The 19,293-nt window shown below is 61.3% G+C and overlaps 2 protein-coding genes across 7 annotated transcripts in view; both read right to left on the bottom strand.

Annotated features, from left to right (window-relative positions):
* The window catches only part of PWWP2B (PWWP domain containing 2B), a 32,289-nt gene extending 26,834 nt beyond the window's left edge, over positions 1–5,455 (bottom strand). Inside the window, exon 1 of one of the 2 annotated variants that reach the window (XR_008506410.2) lies at positions 5,269–5,455. Coding sequence is in view for 1 of the 2 variants with exons in the window: in XM_045879111.3 (XP_045735067.1) it covers positions 5,269–5,393 (125 nt within the window). In the remaining variant the exon portion in view is untranslated. The remainder of the gene's footprint in view (positions 1–5,268) is intronic. The other variant, XM_045879111.3, reaches the window with a different exon arrangement.
* Positions 5,456–12,355: 6,900 nt separating this feature from the next.
* The window catches only part of LRRC27 (leucine rich repeat containing 27), a 34,451-nt gene continuing 27,513 nt past the window's right edge, over positions 12,356–19,293 (bottom strand). For 2 of the 5 annotated variants that reach the window (XM_045879106.3, XM_064595484.1), the window contains exons 10-11: positions 18,093–18,219; positions 12,359–13,064 (exon numbers count right to left, since the gene is read on the bottom strand). In XM_045879106.3, coding sequence (XP_045735062.1) covers positions 12,921–13,064; positions 18,093–18,219 — 271 coding nt within the window. In that variant the 3' untranslated portion in view covers positions 12,359–12,920. The other 3 variants (XM_064595487.1, XM_064595483.1, XM_064595486.1) reach the window with 3 other exon arrangements.

The following is a 19,293-nucleotide window of genomic DNA, read 5'->3' as shown; positions in this document are numbered from 1 at the left end:
GCGCACAACCCCCCTCAGGGAGTCCCTGCATGTTTGGGACAGAGATCCAGGCCCTGACCTGAGCCACAGCTCTAAGGCATGGCCCCTGGGCACAGGCCGGTCAGGCAGTGACCCCTCCCTGCCCTGGCAGGTCAAACTGGACACTGGCCTTGGCTTCACAGAGCACTGGGAGCCTGGAGAGCAGGCGCGTCCCTGCCCTTGTGTGCAGGCGCCCTCGGCCTATGGGGGGGCTCTTGCCTTGGGCGGGGTGCGGGGGGGCTTCCAGAGGTCAGCTGCAGCCCCCCCCCCCCCGGGGGTGGCACCCTGCTGAGGACCCGGTGGCAGCCCCGTGACTCTGGCACGGCATGCAGCCGCCACACTTCCTTCCCGGGGCGGGCCCTGCCCAGGCCACGCCCCGCCTAGGCCACGCCCACACCCCTGGTGGGTAAACAGCAGCTCGGGGATGGCTCCCTCCCCGGACTGCGGGCTTCAGCGCCCGAACCCTCCACACAGCCCCAGGACACACACAGCTCGGCCATCCCCTGCTTACGGATGGGGGGCGGAGGGAAGCCCGGGGCGGTCGGGGTCTGAACCCCTGTCCAGGCACGCACACAGCACCAGCCACTCCCCCTGGCAAGGATGGCAGCACCCTGCCCCAGTGGGGCGACCTCAGCTGGACTCCAGGGCACAAGGCGTGGCACCACTCTGCGTTTCGCCCACAGGGCCCAGCCCCGCAGTGAGGCCAGGCTGTGCTGACGTTGGCTCGTGCCCGGGGATGGAGGCCCCGGCCAGCCTGGCAGGTGATACCGCAGGGCCTTGGCAGGGAGAGACAGCCTGCCAGGCCCCGGGCCAGGAGCCCAGGCCCCCGCACCGTCCTGCCCTCCGTGCTGCTGAGGGTTCCTGCTGGTTCCCTCCCCAAGGACAGAGAGGTGTGTGGGGAGGGGCCCTGGGGACTGGGCTGCCAGGCCGGCCAAGGTCTCCGTGCAGGAAACTGGGGGACCCTGAAACAAAGCTCAGCACAGAGTCCTTGGGAGCTGGGGGAGGGTCAAATAGCCTCAGATCCGAGGAAAGGCTGGGGACACTGAGAGCCCAGGAGACTCCAATGGGGGTCAGACCCAAAAGCAGAGTAGTTCTTCCCCGGAAGGTCCCCACTCTACCGAGACGAACGCAGGGCCATTTGCACGGACACAGGAGAGAGAAGCAGCCTAGCCTGCAGTCCTTGGCAGGAGACCCGCGGCCGGCCTCAGCTCCCCCGCCCCCGTGAAGTCTCACCCATGCAAGCAGCTCAGCAAACCCCCAGAGCAGCCAGGCCTGAGCTGGCCCGCGGCCAGGAGGAGCTGGCCCCGCCGCCTGCCAGAGCTCCCGGCCGCCCCCGCGGCCTCCCCACTCTGCAGACTCGGGACCCAAGTGGCTATGGAACCCCACAGCAGCCTCTGACCCCAGCCGGGTCCACGTTTGCCCTGGACCTCCCTTCCTCATCCTCCCACGGGGAGAGGCAATCCTGGTGTCCAGTAAAGAGGTGAAGAAATGTGGCTTCTGGACCAGAAACACCCCAGGGTCCATCTCAGGCACCTGCAGGGAGCACCATGTAGCCAGGAGCCTGTGGCCCCAGGGCAGACCTGAGTCCAGACGGCAAGGCCCACTCTGTGGCCGGGCTCCCCGCGTCCCACATGTTAGTTTAGAAAATATACCGCAGTCCGCCCCCCCCCCCCCCCCACCAGGCCGGCAGCCCCGAGGGACGGACGGGAGCAGGTTCACGTGGGAAAGGGAGGCTGGAGAGGGCAGCCTCACCGGGCCTCCAGGCCCACCTCTGCTCAGGGAGTTGGGGAAAACAGGTTGGCCGGGGAAGTCACAGCCTGGATACCAGCGTGGTCCCTGGTCTAAGGCCACACATGGGAGGCTGCCCCTCCCCCATGGTAGACCCAGGCTCTCTGGGGCAAGCCACGGAGCCAGGCTAGCACATCTGGCCCCCCGAGTCCTGGACTCAAAGGTTTAACCACCACAGCAGCTGACTACATCCCTCTCTACGCCATCCGGTGGCTCCCCCATTCCACACCCCCCCCTCACCTCCCCACTGGCCAGGTCCCCTGTGAGGCAGCTGTCTGCCTGCTGGGGGTCACACTACACTATGCTACACTGGGCACCCTGCTCTCAGTCCCTCTGGCTCCCTGAGGATAGGGAGGACATGCCCAGTAGGACCTGGAACAGGTGTCTATCCTTATTTGTCCAGCGACCCATCCCGGCACCGGTCACCAGTGGGAGTGCGCCCCGGATGGAACAAGGGTGCTCTCCTGTCCAGGGACGGGCCTGCTGGGATTCCTGACTGGCTGGCTACAGAAGCTGGAGCCCCAACCTCCCAGGGTGGGGTGTGGGCCACAAAGGCCCAGAAGTCTTGTATGGTAATCGCACCCTGGATGACTCACAACTGGGGAAGTTTGAAAAACACCAGCTCAGAGATGAAGGCCGGGGGCCTCGGGGTTTGTCAGACCTGATGGGCAGCTGGTCGTCACTCCTACTGTCCATGAGACCTTCCTTCACCGGGCTTCTGCTGTCCTTGGGCCATGCCTCAGCCAGAGGTATACCCCCAAACCACCCACAAAACAATGCCCACACCCACCCTGAACCCCAGTCTGAGCCCGTGGGGTCAAGGCAGGCCTGGGACATTGGTATCCTTACTACACCAGAAGGAATCACGGCCTTGTAGGGAGACTAGAAGGATCGTGCGTGCAGAGCGGGGTGCCTGGCACTCAGCCCAGGTACACAGTGGGGAGTCGATGAATGCAGGGGGATGCATGAGGGTGGGCACCAAGCAGCTGAGTGTATTCCCTCAGATCACAAAGCAGCTTGGCAGCAGGTTCAAGACTCGCGGGGGGAGGAGGCAGCACCACACACTTGCTGAGACCTTGGAGGCCTCGGGGAGCTCTTTTCCTCTGCGAACATTTGGGGAAGAGAAGCCACCTCCCAGGGTGCCAAGGGAGGGGATACCGCCTCCCAAAGACCCAGTGAGTCACCCTGCTTGCTGGGCCCTGCTCCAGGACAGAGAACGGGACCTGCGCGAAGGGCCCCTCCCCTGGGACGGCTCCGACCTTGCAGGAGACATGGGAATGAATTTACCGCCACATGGGGCTTCCCGTCCTCCAGGTCTGCGCACCAGCTCTGGAAGCCACTGCTAAATGACAGTTCCTGGTGTGTGCCTGGCCACACACCAACAGCTGTGGCTGGGCTACCCCGAACACAGTCTGCCCAACTCCACTGCACTGGGACCCGGAAGTTCCCAATCGGAGCTCCCAGCTGCTGGGCTTGGCTGGGCAGGACCCACACCCAGGATGGGGCCCCCACCGAGGGAGCAGCCCCGCCACTGTCACAGATGAAGGGGGGCAGGCACGGAGGAGAAACTGGCCTCGGGAAGGCTATGGACCCTGCAGCTCAAGGCCAGACACCCACCGCCCAGAACACCCAGGCCAGGTTATAAGTTGCCAATGGACCCCACCTGATGAACGGGCTGTAACAGGAGCACTGAACTCTTAACACTGTGGGCCCAGAACAGAAGACAGGGTGAAGTCGGGGCGGTAAGCAAAGGGGGGATGAGGGCAGGCCGGGGCCGTTTCGGACGGAGCAGTGGTGGGTTGGAGGTGCTGGGGCTGCAGCAGGAGCCCGTGCGAAGCAGAGCTGCACCCACCGAGGCCCGGGTTCTGTGGGTGGCTCCGGTTACAGCTGAACGTGGCCCTGGCAGGGCTGACGCCCACGAGTCTACGGCTGCCAGTTCCCATGCTGGGGAGCCCAGCCCGGCCGGCTTCCTTCCACGAGGGGAGTGCTGATCTCCAAGCCAGGTTAGCCCCAGCCTGGGTGGGGGGCAGGGGGTGGAGGCAGACAGAAAGGGAGGCCAGGCTGCCTCCCCCACCGACATTCCCCCCCACAAGTCAGAGGGGCCCACAGCCTCCCCTGTCCTGAGTTGGGGAGCCCAGAAAACGGAGGAGGGATCCTCTGCGGCAATGCCCCTCACCAAGGAGGAAAGGCCCGGCCAGGCACAGCCCTGCGCAGACCCAGGAGCAGGAACAGGCCCCAGCGGGCCCTCCCGCCAGAGGGAGGAAGTGGTGGCCTTCACTGGCATGAGACCTTGACCCCGCAGGGCACAGGCTTGGCAGCTTCCAGGTGGCTTTGCTGCAGCCCCCCCCCCACCCCAGCCCCACCCCTTGGTCCCGCCAAGCACCCTCCGTGGTCTCCAGGGCAGAGTGGGGCGACAGTCACCCGGGAGGCCATATGTTAAATCACATGACTTGTGCATAAATGGTTTCTGGCCCATCTAATGGAGAGAGAATAGCAGCAGCTTAACTGTTGAAGAGTGATGGTCTTCCTGCCACGTCCAGGCGACTGCCACAAAATCTGGGCCCCTCGGAGGCAAAAAGTTGGGCCTCTGCAAGGGGAGGCATTTATTGCTTGCAGCCTCCAGATAAGGCCCAGCAGGAGCACTAAGACATTAGGGCCTGATTAATGCCTAATCATTTATCTGTGAGACAGCTCACTACCATGTGACACTGTAACCAGGAGACTCTTCCTGCTGCTGAGTCCCTGCAGTGGGCGCACAGGTGCGTCTCAGGATGATGTGCCCCCAGGCCTGCCCAGGGACCCCTTCCACCGGAGAAAGCAGGGCTCCCGCCACCAACCCCCTGCCCAGCACCGCCACCTGTATGTTCTCACTCCTACGCTGCCAGGGGCTCCCCCACCCACCACCACCAAACACTGTGTTTGAATCCCACGGCCGGACACAACTGCGTGCCAGCAGCCCAGGGCCCCGAGTGGCTCCTAGGAGCCTGGGGGCCGCGGGACATCAGGCGGGCACCCCCGCTCGTGAGTGACTGGCAGGGCACTTCCGGCGCTCGTCTGAACCCACTCCCCCGCCACCCCCCAACCGATGACAATTCTGGCAACAGCCGAATTCAACAGTGCGTCTGAACAAAGAAAAGTGCGTTAATTATGGCAGACGCGCGGAGTTGGGGAGCCGGCGGCACGCGGCGGCGGCGCGGGGACACGGGCGGTGCGCCCGCGCCCGCGCCCCTCGGCGCCCACCGCCGCTCCCGCCCGGCAAGTCGCGACGACTTTGAGAGCCACTTGGGCCCCCGAGCGGCGGCCGCACTCGCGCGCCCCGGAGCCCGGACTCGGGAAACCGAAAGCGGGCGCCGCGCCGCCCCCGCCCTGGGGCCGGTCCGCGCCCCGGGCCCGCCGGCGCGGTGGGGGTGGGGACGTCCCGGGAGATTCGGGCGCCCCGGGGCCCGCGCCCCCCCCGCTCACTTTTTCGTGCAGTCCAGCAGGATCCCGGCGAAGCTGCGCTCGCCGCAGCTCACGGTGACCAGCAGCGCGCCGTTGACGACCTGCTCCACCCGCACCGGCAGCCGGCAGCCGGCCCGCGGCTCCATGCTCCCGCGCCGCGTCCCGGCCCGCGCGCCCCCGCCCCCGCCCCGCCGCCGCCGCCGGGTCAGCCCGCGCGTGACGCCGCCCGCCGGCCGCCTGACGTCACAAAGCTCCGCTCGGGGCGGCCGCCGCGAGCGGGCCGGGGCGGCGGGAGGGGCGCGCGGGGCACCCCGCCCGCGAGCGCGGCCCGGGGCCGGGCGCCTGGGAGCCGGCGCGGAAGCGCGCTGCGGACCCCGGGACGGGCAGGGCTGCGCCCTCCCCTGGGCCCGGCGGCCGCGAGCGCCCGCCGAGAGGACCTGCGGGCCTGAGCTCAGGACCCCTGCTCCAGGCCCCCCCCGCCCCCCCTCACTCCCGGCCCTGCCCGGCCCCCTCCTCCCCGCGCCCCCGCGCCCCCGCGCCCCCGCGCCTGGTCAGGCGCCCGGTGGCCACCCGGCACTGCGGGGAGGAAGTCCCGGCGACGCGAGCAGGAAGCCGGTCGGGCCGGGCCGCGGAGACGCGGGCGCCGAGGGGACACCGGCGGGCGCCCCGCGGCGGCCCACGCTAACCCTCGCCTCGGAGGGGGCACTTGGCGGCCCTCTTGTGCTCGGCGCATCCCCGGGGGACCAGAGGGCGCGCGCCTGGCTCAGGGCTGCCTGTGCGCCTGGCCGTGGCCCGCGACGGCGTTGGGGAGGGGGATCCGTCTGCCGGTCTCGGTCGCGCGCCCCGGGTCGCTGGGGAAACTGCAGGTTGCGTGCGACCCCGCCGTGCCCAGAGGGGCAGGGGCCCCACGGGGCGTTCACAGCGGAAAGGACTGCCTTTCCCGAGCGAGAGCGGGGCTCCCCCACGCGCGCAGCTGTCCGGCTGGGGGGAATGGGAGGCGCAGGCGCCGAGCAGACGTGGGCCCCACCTGGGACCCCTCCCCGGGCCCGGTGCTCCCGCGCGCCTCCAGCCCAGCAAGACTCTCGACTATCCCGAGCCTTTGCGCATCCCGCACCTGGCTCGGGACCCCGTAACCGACAGAGCCCCCAGGGCCGGCCTGTTGCGGTGACCTTGCCCCGGGCCCAGCCCGGCCCGACTCGGCCGGCTGGTCCCCTGAGCCGGGCTTGCTGCGCCTGGCTGGGCACAGGAGATTGGCGGGTCATTGGGTTGTCCTGACGACCCGGACGCCGCCAGGCCCCGCCCCTCCACCGCCCCCCTCCCGCCTGGAGCCCGCGCACGGCCCCGCCCAGCTCCGACCTGCGCTGTGGCCGCCACCCCTGGCGCCGCCGGGGACTGTCGGGGCCCGCAGTGGCGCCGCTCCTACTCGCCCTCCGGCGGCGGCCGCGCGACGCGGGCAGCAGGCAGAGGGGAGCCCGGGCGGAGTCAGGGGGCCCGCCGGGAGCAGGCAGTGCCTCCCAGCCCCCAGTTTGACAGGGCTGAGGATCAAGGCCCAGGGAGCCCTAGGGGAGGCCTGGGAGCCCAGGGGGCACCTGTTCTCTGTGTGGCTGGGGGTTCCAGCAGACACCAGCCGTCCTTTGGGGAGTGAGGGACTCCACTGGCAGGCCTCAGGCACCTCAACATGGCCACCCATTCTGGGTCAGCGGGCTCCCTCCCTGTCACTGTGGGGCCCCCACAGGGAGCCTCTGCACCCACAGGCCTTTGCAGCCTCCCCACTCCAGAGCTAGGTAGGGCTGGCTTGGGGGCAGAAATGCCAGGTCATCCTTGGTGGCAGGTGCCAAGCATGCCCCATATGCCTTCTGGGCATTCGGGACACCACCGTGAACCAGGTTGCTGGGGTTTGAGTCGGCTCCAGGACTGCTGGGGACATTCCAGGTGTGAGCATGTCCCTGTGTGCCCAGGGAGCTCCGTGCAGACAGGAGGCCTCTGGAAAAGGTGCCCTGGAGGGGATGCTTGAGTGAGCAGGCAGTCCCCTGGGGAGAAGGGGCCTCACGGGGCAGCTTGGGCAGAGGTGCTGGGTGCTGGGGTGCACACAGAAGGGGACCTTCTGAAGAGCATGCCATATGGTGGGGAGGTGGGGGCTTCTGGGGTCAGTCCCAGGCATTCGCAGGATCAGCAGTCTGGCGGGGGGAGCTGGGCGGGACAGGGAGTGTTTGCTGGGGCAGGGAGGGGCCCACAGAGGCCGTGGAGGGTGTGCAGACCCATGCTGCACAGCTGAGTCGGGGAGAACAGGTGAGAAAGCGCCCCCCCCCCCCCGCCCTGCCCCGTCTTCTCTCAGCCTCTGCCCCTGCTGGGCTGTGTGCTGGGCACTAAGTGGAGTTGGAAGCCATTTTCAGAAACCCAGTCTGCACAAGGCAGAACAAAGGGATGTGCAGAGAGGACTTTGATCTGGAATTTAAAGGGTGACTGTTAGGGGGTCCTGCTCCCCGCAGACCATCCCTCCCAGCCCAGCCAACTCACCTGCTACCCGCCACAGAGCCTCTGATGAAAACGCAGATGTCCTTGGGAAGGTGGAATCAGCCCAGAGGGCCTGTGTGCTGACCCCATGTGCTGACTCCTTCCTGACCCAGTGCTCTCTCCTCTAAGTGTCCCCTTCAAAGGCCAACCCTACACATGCAGGTTCTAGACAGAACGGCCCCAAGCAGCGGGGGCTGAGAGTGGCTGCCCACTGCGAGCTGCCCACAGGCGGCCTAGCGTGGCTGTGGAAGGGCTACGGAGTGACCCCCGGCTAAGGGAAAACAGGGCTGGAGCTTCCTCCCTAGGTCTCTGGACTTGGTCCCTAAAGCCTTTGCTTTCTGCTGCGGGCACTGAGGCCTCCACCGGGCCTACCCAGTGCCCAGCCCTTGGCCTGGCCTGCCCAAGAGTCACCAAGGGCTGGCAAGCCTGGACAGAGGGGCAGGGTGGTGGCATGAAGGAGGACAGGAGACCGTCCAGCACCCTCACTGAGCTGAGCTGAGTGACCACGAGCTGGAGGGAGGGGTGCTCCAGGCAGGGGGCTAACCTCTGTGTCCCCTTCCCCTGGGGTGCTGATCTTCAGGGGTCCTCCAGGATCTGCGCCCGCTCCCTGCCGGCGTCATGCACACCACCATCCCTGACCCTCCTCCTGCAGGCCCCAGGCCGGTGTCCCCACTCCCAGCTCCTTCCCCCACAGGACAGCCTGCTGAGTGCTCCCCAGCACTGTCCCTCGGTCTCGCCAGCTGTAGGGCTTGCTCACACCTTTGTCATTCTGTCTTTTCTCAGTGCCACTCAGGGTTTGCTGGTCCAGGCAGCAGGTAACCCCTGCCCTGCCCCCCCAACACTGGCCCTGCTCCCACTCCCTCTCACTGGAACTCAGCCAGGAGCCTCTGAGATGGAACCACAGCTGCCTGGTCAAGGGGTCCTCACAGGCCGGAGCCACGGGTCAGAGCCCACGGATTTCTCCAGAGCCAGGGCCCAGAGCGCACAGGTGCGAGAGGGGCATGGGCCCCCTGATGGCACTTCTCAAGCCAGGCAGTTGCTGGGAGGGAGGGGACTAGATGAGCCCGGAGAGCTAGGGCCTGGCGGGGGCAGGGGATGTCGCACGTCATTAAGCACCCACAGGCTCACACCCGTCCTAGGTCCGGGGTAGAGTGGGGAGCACGCGCTGACCCGGCCTCCCTCCCGGGCATCTGCCAGGAACCCCAAGCCTCCCTGGGGCCGGCACTGGCATACAGCCCGTGTGGTGTCCTGGGAGGCAGGAGCTCCAGAGAGTCTTTGCTTTGCAAATGCTGAGCCCAGGGGCCCTGGACCTTCCCCTGCAGTTTCACAGTTCATGTTGGAAGCATGGGTTTGGTTCTGTCCCCACCTGGAAGGTCTGGGTCTGCAAGACTGGTTTTGTTCCGTCTGACCACCCTGCAGGCTCGGACGGAGCCCTGCCCCATGGGTTATGAGGATGATTGTCCCATCTCATGAGGAAGCTGGTCATCGGCCTGGCTGGGAGCAGAACCGGCCAGGACTCCGCTGGAGGGGCTAGAGAGCAGTAAAGAGGATGGACTGGGGCCAGGTTGCTGGAGTCCTGCCCTGTGACCGTGGGGAGGCTGCCTACCTCCCCCGTGCCTCAGCGTCCTCATCTGTAAAGTGGGAATAACCGCAGCACCACCACATGGCCTCAAGGTGGAGAGTACAAAGTCTAATACTTGGAGTACTTAGCATAGCACTGGCCTCAAGTAAGGACTCTGGAAGACTTAGTTGTCACCAACACCATCACCCCCGTCCCCTCCGTCACCACCACCATCCCCTCCACCACCACTGTCCCATCACCACCATCACCTCAGCTGCCGGCACCCAGACGCAGATGTTGAAACACATGGGGGAACGTTCTGGAGGCGCAGCATGAGGGGAGTGAGCTGAGTTCTGCGGGTGTCTCCTGGGGGTGTCCTGACGGCTGGGTCACCCCCCTTGCCGCGTCTTTTCAGCAATCACCAGCGCATGACCAGCAATGAGAGGCCCATAGAAGTTCAGCTTGCCTGAGGCCCCAGGCGGCCTCCTGGGTTTTCATTCTCCTGACACCTCATTAACCTCATTAGACATCTTCTGTGTTGTGGTTCTTGTCAAACCTCACACCAGAAAGGGGGGCTTCTGTTTGCTAAAACATCATGATATTTCACAGCTGAACTAGTTGTAAGTTACCCAACCTGGGGGTGATTTGGAGAAAAGCCTCTCAGAGCTCACAGGGGATGTTCTCACAGCCCACCTCGCCGAGGGCTCTGTCATGCCTCCCGCTCTCAGCCCCCAAGCGTCCTGAGCCCCCTCCAGGACAGGCGCCCCCCTCGCCCACGCCTAGAGGGTCAGGTGGGCGGGCGGTATCGCAGGGAGAGGCCTGTGCTGGTCCTTCGGAACCAAGTCCAGGGAACAGCATCCCGGGCACACACCAAACCTCGCTGGTGACCGCAGAAAGCCTCGGGCAAGCCTGGGTGGTTCTGTCCCATCTGCCCACTCCGATGCCTGTGGGTGCACATGGCCCTCCACCTGCCCCATATAGCAACACAGGGATGGGGCCTGCTGGGAGAATGGGGATGACCCCACTGGGAGCACAGGGATGGGGGCCCCACTAGGAGTAAGGGGATGGGACCCCACTGGGAGCACGGGGATGGGGGCCCCATGGGAGTATAGGATGGGGGCCCCACTAGGAGTAAGGGGATGGGACCCCACTGGGAGCACAGGGATGGGGGCCCCATGGGAGTATAGGATGGGGGCCCCACTAGGAGTAAGGGGATGGGACCCCACTGGGAGCATGGGGATGGGGGGCCCCATGGGACTATAGGATGGGGACCCCACAGGGAGCACGGGGATGGGACCCCACTGGGAGGATAGGATGGGGCGTGGCACCATTTCTTCCCGCTCAGGAATGCTGGGAGGTAGGGGCTCTGCTTCCCATGAGCCTCTGGCTCCTCAAGGACATGGCTAGCTGTTTTCAGCCCCATAACATGCCTTTCTGTGCACTAGGAAATATGCAGCCCCAAGCCTGTGAGACCCTCCTGGCATCCTGCCCCATGGGGATGGTGCAAACAGCCAGCCTCTGTCCGGACACCCGAGAGGGCAGACGCCAGGAGCCCCAGCGGCCTGCACACCCCATGACCCGCCCCGACCCAGTCCAGCAGCACTGCCAGCCCCCCTGACATGGCCATGACCTGCATTCGACCCGGCACGGGGGCCCCACCCTGCCCCCACCCTGCCCCCCACCCTGCAGGAGCCCAGGTCTGGTCCTGCTCCTCTCAGCAGGCAGGGCGGCCCCCCCCGCCTGACGACCACCTGGGGTACCTGAATGCACCTCTGCCCACAAGGCCTAGGGCCACGTCCTGGCCACACTGCCACACTGTGGGTTGCTTCGGAGACACGGGTGGGGAGGCAGGAGTATTCCTCCTGGGCTAGACAGTGGCCGGTGTGGGGGATTCCAAAGGGCACCGGCTCCTGGCAGCACGGGTGGCCAGTGGGAAGAGAAGGGGTCGCAGCCAAGGGCCAGGTCTGACCCTCCTTTCAGGCCTGGGTCTCTGAGGAATCCAAGGTGCCTGGTCAAGATGGGCGGAGATGCCCCAGACATCAGCCTGTGGGGTGGCCCTGCCCCGGCCCTGGGCACAGGGCATCTGCCCTCTTGGGTGGGTGTGGGCCTCCGGACAGCCCAGAACCAGGTCACGGCTGACAGGAGGCGCCACCTGCAGGAAAACTTGGGTCATGGCGCCGAGGCCTGCAAGGTACATGGTGCCAGGCCAGGGCTCTGCTCCCAGGGCAGGTCCTGGGTGGGGACACCTGGCCGTGGCCCCACAGCCCACACCATCCCACCTCCTAGCACAATCTCTGCCCCCACCCCCGGCCTCCCGGCCCCTCCTCCAGGTCCTCCTCCCTCTCCCTTCCCAGGGCCGCTGGGCAGAGAAGGAGGTCCTAGGACACACAGTCCTGGCCATCAGGCACAGAGGGGCTCACTCAGAAACCAAGGAAGGAGGACATGACCACGCAGCAGAGGGGAGCACGAGGGGGTCGGTCAGGGGCCAGGGAGGGCACGCCCACCCCAGACACTCCAAATCTACAAGGGAACCAACCACAAGGCCCAATCAGGAGCAGGGCCAAGCTAGGATGGGCCTCTAAAACTGACCCCCCAGCTCGCCTGCGCACCTGCAAAGTAGTAGGAGTCTGGGTTAGTCATCCCCATGCAAGCTCGCGGTAAGTGAGGGACACCACATTATGGCAGAATGTTATTCCAACACCCCCTTCTTAGGAGAAGCGATAAAGAAACCATCGGCTAAGCTAAGGGAGGGGAAGAACCGGGTGGGGAGTGCCCCAGGAAGACTGCCGCTGCCCCACGCTCCCTCCCCTCCAGGCCAGTCCACCCGCCTCCCCTGCATGGGGCAGGGGCCAAGCTCTAGAGGCAGTGTGGGGTCCCCAGGTGAGAGATCAGGTGGTGCTCGTCCCCGCAAGGGCAGCGGGAATAGTATGCCAGGGTCTGGTGGGGGGTCACCGGACCCCAATGTAGGCCTGGTCTAACTGCCTCCCTCCCACCCAGAGGCCAAGGAGCTGAGGTCAAATCAAGGACATTTTCGAGGTTAAGGCCTGGAATTTATTTAACACTCAATCAGACGGTCCTGCAGAGAGTAAGTCGGGCAGGGTCTGACTGGCCTGGGTGAGGGCGGGCTGCGAAGGGCGGACAGGGGCAGAGGTGTGCAAGCAGGAAGCGTGAGGCCAAAGAAGAGCAGTGCCAGGTGCAGGGAGGGGACTCATGGACTTCTGACCCCCCCCCCAACTGAAACGCATGAGTCAGTGGACATGAGGGTCACATGGGTGACCAGGGCGGCAGGGGTGGGGGGGACAGGGGCTGACACCAAAACATGTCGTCAGGCGGATCTGCAGAGACGTGGGCACGGGAGTGAAAACCGCGTGGCTTGTTTACCGTATTCTCTCCTTTAATCCAGCTTAAACCTGGCGCAGCCTCTGAAGCAGCCACGCAGCTGAGGCCGTGAACCACCGCCCGGGGGTGGCGTCGGACCCGCCCCCTCCCCCCCAGACGCTTGGAAGGGGGCACCTGGCGGGCTCACGAGCTGCTAAACCCACTTGTCAGGTCTGCACAAGGGATACTCGCTCCTTAGCATCTGTCCGCTCTCCTCTTACTACTTCGTGTCGAACAGTGTATCCCAAGGCCGAGATGCAGGTGCGTGGAGCGGCAGGTGTCCAGCAAGAGCGGTCAGCTGGCGGCTTCTCGTCCAGCTCGGTCCCAGCCTCAGTTTCCTCACTTCGCCCTGCAGCTTTCTAGCCTTTTGGGAGAAAGGGAGGGGGTAAAAGCTATCCAGGCCGGCAGGGCCCGCGGCGAAAGCATGCCTCCGGTGCAGACCCGCGGACTCTTGCAGGGGCGAGCGGCACTCTGTCGCCCTGGCCAGAGCCCGCCTTCCCCGAGGGGCCTCTCACCGCGGGATGCTCTGCAGTGGAGCCGGCTGAGCGCGCCCTCCGGCCCGTGGAGGACGGCAGCCTCTTGAGGTCTACCCCCGGGCCACTCCTCTTGGAGTCCCACTTGGGCCCCGCCTGTGACCTCTGCCTACAGCTGTCTGAGTGAAGGCCAGGTGATGGACGGATGGAGGCTCTCCTGCTCAGCATCCCTGCCATGGTCCCACCCAAGACTCACACCTGCCTCGGAGGGCAGGGCTTCAAGTGCCATCCTCCCGCCACAGACACAGCAACGGGACCAGGGGTCCCTAAGAGCGTTCCTCGCCAGTCTGCTGGGCCCAGGAAGTGGGACAGAGTGGCCAGCACCAAGGAGCAGGCTCTTTCCTGCCTCTGCCCCCAGAGACGCTGGCCAGTGGGACCTTGGCAGTGCTGGGCCCATCCCATCCCCAAGAAGGGCCGGCCTTTGTGCTCCCCCATGGTCCTCAGTTCTACCTCCCTGGGCATGACCTGGACCCCACCTCCAGCCCAGGCACCTGAGTCCCCCCACACAGACCCATCACAACAAGGGGCGAAATGAACGTTCAGCTTATGTCACCACGACTCAGTAAATACTACAGCTGACCGCTGCACAACGTCCAAACCGGCCCGGTCCAAATTCCGTGTGTAACTATCTACTCCCCCAAACTTTACTAACAGCCTGCTGTGGGCCAGAGCCGCGGTCGGCTAGCATGTGCTGTGTGTGCTGCGTGGATTCTTCCAGTAAAGTCAGCGCGAGAGGACACGGTCGCTCCGGAAATCACATTTACAGTGCCGTCCGGGGACGATGCGCCCCGCGGAGGGCACACTTGTGTTGCTCACGGGGGGACTGCACTTGCTGCTGATCCAGCAAGTGTCCACCGGTGACATCTTCTTTCCCGTAGAAAGTTCTTCGTGGGTTAAGAACTGCTCCGTCGAAAGTCTTGTCTTCGACATACTTGTCACGGAGTCCTCAATGTCCTCTCCCCTTGGTCAGACGCTCAGCCTCCTCTGTCTGCCTGGGAGACACCCTGCAGCCTCCTGGCTGCACTCCAGCCTGGCGGCCTGCACAGCGGGCTGTCTGGGGGAACCCGGGCACTCTCTTGGGTCAGCTTCCCTTTTCCCAGAACACTTACTCCTCTTTCCTGCTCTGCTGTCTTGTTTTGGAGAAATGCGTTCTGCGGTCACTTCACAAGAAAAGCTGCGTGGAACGTGCCTGAGACCCCGCCCGTGAAGGCACCCCCCCCTCCTCTGTAGGCACCTGGCACCCGGCCTGATGGTCGGAGCTCAGCACTCCCCTCCGATGGCAGACCACTCTGCCCCTTGGTGAGGAGTCCACTCCGTTCCTCTCTCCTGCCCTTCCCGTGTGCCCTATTCCCTCCCAGCAATCTCAGGTTTCAGTTTCAAATAAGACTTTTCAGAAAATGAAGAGGCTTTATTCCTGTAGAGCTGTCTTCATCCCCCACCAGCTGGGACATTTGTCACAATCCAGGAGCGACACGGACCCACTGTCATCGCCCAGGGTCCGTAGTGCCCACCAGGGCTCACTCTGGCGTTGTGCATTGTACCAGTTTAGACAGACAGATGGTGACAGCTGTCCATCACTGTGCGGTCACAGTGATTCTGCTGCCTGAGTGTCCTCCCCGCTCCGTCTGTCCTCCCTCTTGGCAACCACTGATCCTCCCACATCTGCAGAGTTTTGCCTTTTCCAGAATGTCATACAGTTGTCACCTCAGATTGGCTCTCTCAGTAATATGCATTTGAGGTTCCCTCGGGTCTTTTCGTGGCGTGATAGCTCATTCCTTTTTGGACCCAGTGACATTCCATGGGATCCATAAACAGTTTGCTTACCCACTCACCTACTGAAGGACATCTCAATTGCTCTTGGGTTTGCTAACTATGAGTGAAGCTGCTATGAACATTCGTGAGCAGGTTTTTGCGTGGACCTAAGTTTTCAGCTCCTTCAGGTAAATGCCAAGGAGCACAACTGCTGAATCTCAAGGTAAGAGTACATTCAATTTTGTAATAAATCACCAATCTCTTCCGCAGTGCCTGCACCATTCTGCATCCCCACCAGCAATGAACGAGAGTTCTTGCTGCTCCACATCCTCACCAGCAACCGGTGTGGTCAGTGGCTAGGGTTATAGCCACTCTAATACATGTGAGTGGTAGCTCTGTTTTAATTTGCAATTCCCTCCTGACATACAATATTGAGCATCTTTTCCTATGCTTAGCGTCTCTATATCTTTTTTTGTGAGGTGTCTGTTCAGATCCACGGCTCATGTTTTAACTGGGTTGTTTGTTTTTCTTTCCATATTTTGGATAGCAGTCCTTTATCAGATGTGTGTTTTGCAAATATTTTCTCCAAGTCTCTGGCTTGTCTTACTCTTTTCACAGAGAAAAATTTTTAAATTTTAAGGAAGTCAGGTTAACAACTTTTTCTGTCATACCTTTGGTGTTCTATGTAAAAACTCCCTGCCAACCCAAGGTCACCTACACTTTCTCCTATTTTATTTCCTAGAAGTTTTGCAGTTTCACGTTTCACATTTAGGTCTGTGATGCATCTTGAGTTAACTTTTGTGAAGGTGTGAGGTCTGCTCTAGATTCATTATTTTGCAAGTGTTCCAGCACCATCTCTTGAAGAGACCACCTTTGCTCCACTAGGTCGGGTAATGCCAGTCCCCCAACCTTGTTCTTCGCCTTCAGTATTTGTGGTGATTCTGGGCCTGTGTCTCCTCTCCATCTAAACGTTAGCATCAGGTTGTCGATACCCACAACATAACTTGCTGGGATTTTGATTGGGATTGTGTTGAATCTCTAGTCTTCCCATCCATGAACATGGGATTCCTCTCATTCATTTAGTTCTTCTTTGATGTCACTCATCAGAGTTTTGTTTTTCTCATATGGATCCTGTACATATTTTTTTAGATTTGTACCTAGCACCATTTTTTGGTGCTAATGTAAATGATATGTTCTTAAATTCAACTCCCACTTATTTGCTGATGTATTGGTAAGCAATTGGCTTTTATATATTAACCTTGGATCCTATAACCTTGCCATGACCACTTATTAGTTGTAGGAGTTCTTTGGTCAATTCTTTTGGATTTTCTACATAGACGATTATGTCATCTGAAAACAAAGACAGTTTTAGCTCTAGCTTCTTAACCTGTATATCTTTTCCCTTTCTTGTCTTGTTGCAAAAGCTAGGACTCCCAGTATGATGCTGGACAGAAATGTTCAGAAGGGATGTCCCTGCCTTGTCCTTGATCTTCAGGGGAAAGGGTAGTTTCTAGTTTCTCACCATGAAGTATGATGTTCACGGTAGCTTTTGTATATCTTTGTCAAGATGAGGAAGTTCCACTCTATTCTTAGTTTGCTAAAAGCTGTTATCACAAATAGGTGCTGGATTTTGTCAAATGTTTTTTCTGCATCCACTGACATGATCATGTTATTTTTCTTCTTTAGCATTATATAAATTGATCTTCAAATGCTGAATCACCCTTGCACACCTGGGATAAATTCCACTTGATCATGGTGTATAATTCTTTTTATATATTGTTAAGTTTGATTTGCTAATATTTTATTGAGGATTTTTGCATCAATTTTCAGGAGAGATATTGGTCTGTAGTTTTCCTCCCATGTAACACCTTTGTTCTGATTTAGAGTAATGCTGGCCTCACAGAATGAATTACAATTTTTTCCCTCTGCCTATGTTTTCTGGAAGAGATTATAGAGAGTGGGTATAATTTCTTCCTTAAGTGTTTGATAGAACTCACCAGTGAACCCAGTGGAAAATTATTATTGATTCACTTTCTTTAATGGATATCAATCTATTCCAATCATCTATTCCTTCTTGTATGAGCTTTGGCAGATGGTGTCTTTCAGGGAACTGGTCCATTTCACGTTAGGTTTGTGAGCACAGAGTTGTTCCTAACACCAAACAGACTTTTCACTCTCCCACAATGTGAAGCTTGAGACACAGATGTTTAGAAGTCGTGGTAGAGTTTGGGGTGTTCAAGGAGGAGGTTACAGCTGTAGACAACAGATTTGGGAAGAATAAAGCTCACCTGAAGGCAGGTACAGTTCTCTGGGCTGGGAAGGAAAAGATTCTGAGAAGAGGGGAGAGTCTGATGGGGGGGTCCCTATGACATGGCCCAGGCCTTTCGCTTGCACTCCCACCTTCCGTGTCCTGCCCGGGGTCCACGGAGAGAGGTGACAATGCGCCCTCCGACAGGCAGTGCTGAGCCACTGCATCGGGGGTGAGACTCGCAGACCAGAGCCCAGCCGGCCGGGGAGAGCAGGCGTGTTCTCCTGCACCGTGAGCAGCAAGCGCACAGAAACATCAGGGTCAGCCTACACAGACTCTCTAAGCTCGGCCATTCTAGGGAGGACAGTGGGTTCCCTCCACCGGCTGGGTAGGTAACTATGCGTCCTTCAGGGCGGAAAGCTGCCTTCCTGACCACGGCATCACTCTCATGACCCCAGTCATTTCTGCACACACAGCGGGTGCGTACCAGTACCTGCGAACAGACAGGCGCATGTGAAGAGGCCAGCCTCCCTGCCACACAGACACTGGAGGGTCAGCCTGGGCCCGGCTGCAGCCAGGCCCTCTCACGGCCCCGCCAGGCTGTGTTGGGCACGAAACGTGGGCAAGGACCCCACAGACACGCCCCTATCTGTCTCCACTGATCAAGTGGTGGCACAACACATCTGTGGGCTCATGTGCCACGAAAACACTTTCCTGCCCTCTAACCATGATCCTGGGCACACCCTCAGCATGAGGCCCGGTAAACGCTCCCCATCATGGGAGAGAACACACGCGTGGCAAGTTCCCTTTGATTTTCCCCAGAACAGTTAATTTTTACACACGGCCGACAAATACTTACAATCTCCAAATCCTGCGCAGCCTGCCTGATTTCGAGTGGCTCCATCCCCTGAAGCCCTTTTCTGCATTTGTGTACTTTCTGAATGTGCTGTTTTAGGTTTTCTCCTATATGCCCCGCTCGGAAGGCACTGAGGAAACAAAGGGTGAAGGAAAGGATTTTACACATCAAGTTGAGTCTCAGAAACTCCTCTTCCAACAGGGGAGAGAGAATTTTCCTTTTTCCTCCAGGCCACACTGCGGTCCCGGGGCTCAGGGGCTGTCACGACGCGGTGACGACGCGCTGATGGTGGGGCCATGAGAGGCCATGAGAGGCCACCTGCTCCCCCTCCAGGCAGCAGCTCAGACAGGCCCAGGTGGTCAGAAGCTGCGAGAACACACACTATGTTTTAAACTTCAAATCCAGGTAAGAAACGACACATTCAGGACAATGCACAGAAAGCCACGTGCAGGAGAAGGTCTTTGTTTTCAAAGGAAATACACAGTTGTAATCAATCCTTAAACAGGATGTATTAAATTAGGATTTTAGATGTACTTTCTCTGCCAACATCAGGGCTTTGGGCTAATATATATTCTTTGCTGTTAGAACAAGGAGGCTCAGAACAGCAGAGCATTCTGGAAGGGTGCGTGGGAGGGCCGCAGTGCCCCAGCATGCGCACTGGCCGTGGAGTCTGGGGTGAGTCTGCTGGGAACACAGCCGGCTCCCCCTTGGCCAGGGCCTCCCGGAAGACCCCAGCCCCACACCTGCAGCAGGCTCTGCGTTGGCTTCGTTCGCTCCTCCCAGCAGCCCCCAGTCCTGCCCCACACAGGCTCCAAGTGTCCGCACCTCTGACCCTGGGTCTTGGTCTACAGGGTGGTCAGAGGCCAGGGGCTTTCTGACAGTGACGCTCATAAGCTGGGAGGAGACATTTGCTGTCCATGTTCATCTAAGCCATTCCACGTGGCTGGGGGTTCATCCAGTGTGCGGACCTGCAAGACTGTCCCCAAGTGTTCTAGGCACGAAGGAGCAAGGACTCCCCAGAAAAGAACAGCCCTTTGCCATTCACATGTCACACCATGATGACCTTCCTCCAGGCCTCTCAAACCATGCTTGGTCTCCAGAGCGCTAAAACACACAGCGGTGGGCAGGGCCAGCAGGTGCAGGCCAGGTGGCCAGGCCGGTCCTCCCGCGAGCCTGGGAGTCCCCCACCCACGCCCACAGCTCG

The sequence above is a fragment of the Mirounga angustirostris genome, unplaced genomic scaffold (assembly GCF_029215605.1).
Source record: "Mirounga angustirostris isolate CCGP_5_RB_7025 unplaced genomic scaffold, mMirAng1.0.hap1 SCAF_6, whole genome shotgun sequence".
In the NCBI taxonomy this organism is placed as follows: Eukaryota; Metazoa; Chordata; class Mammalia; order Carnivora; family Phocidae; genus Mirounga; species Mirounga angustirostris.
This window is presented reverse-complemented; position numbering and strand designations above follow the sequence as displayed.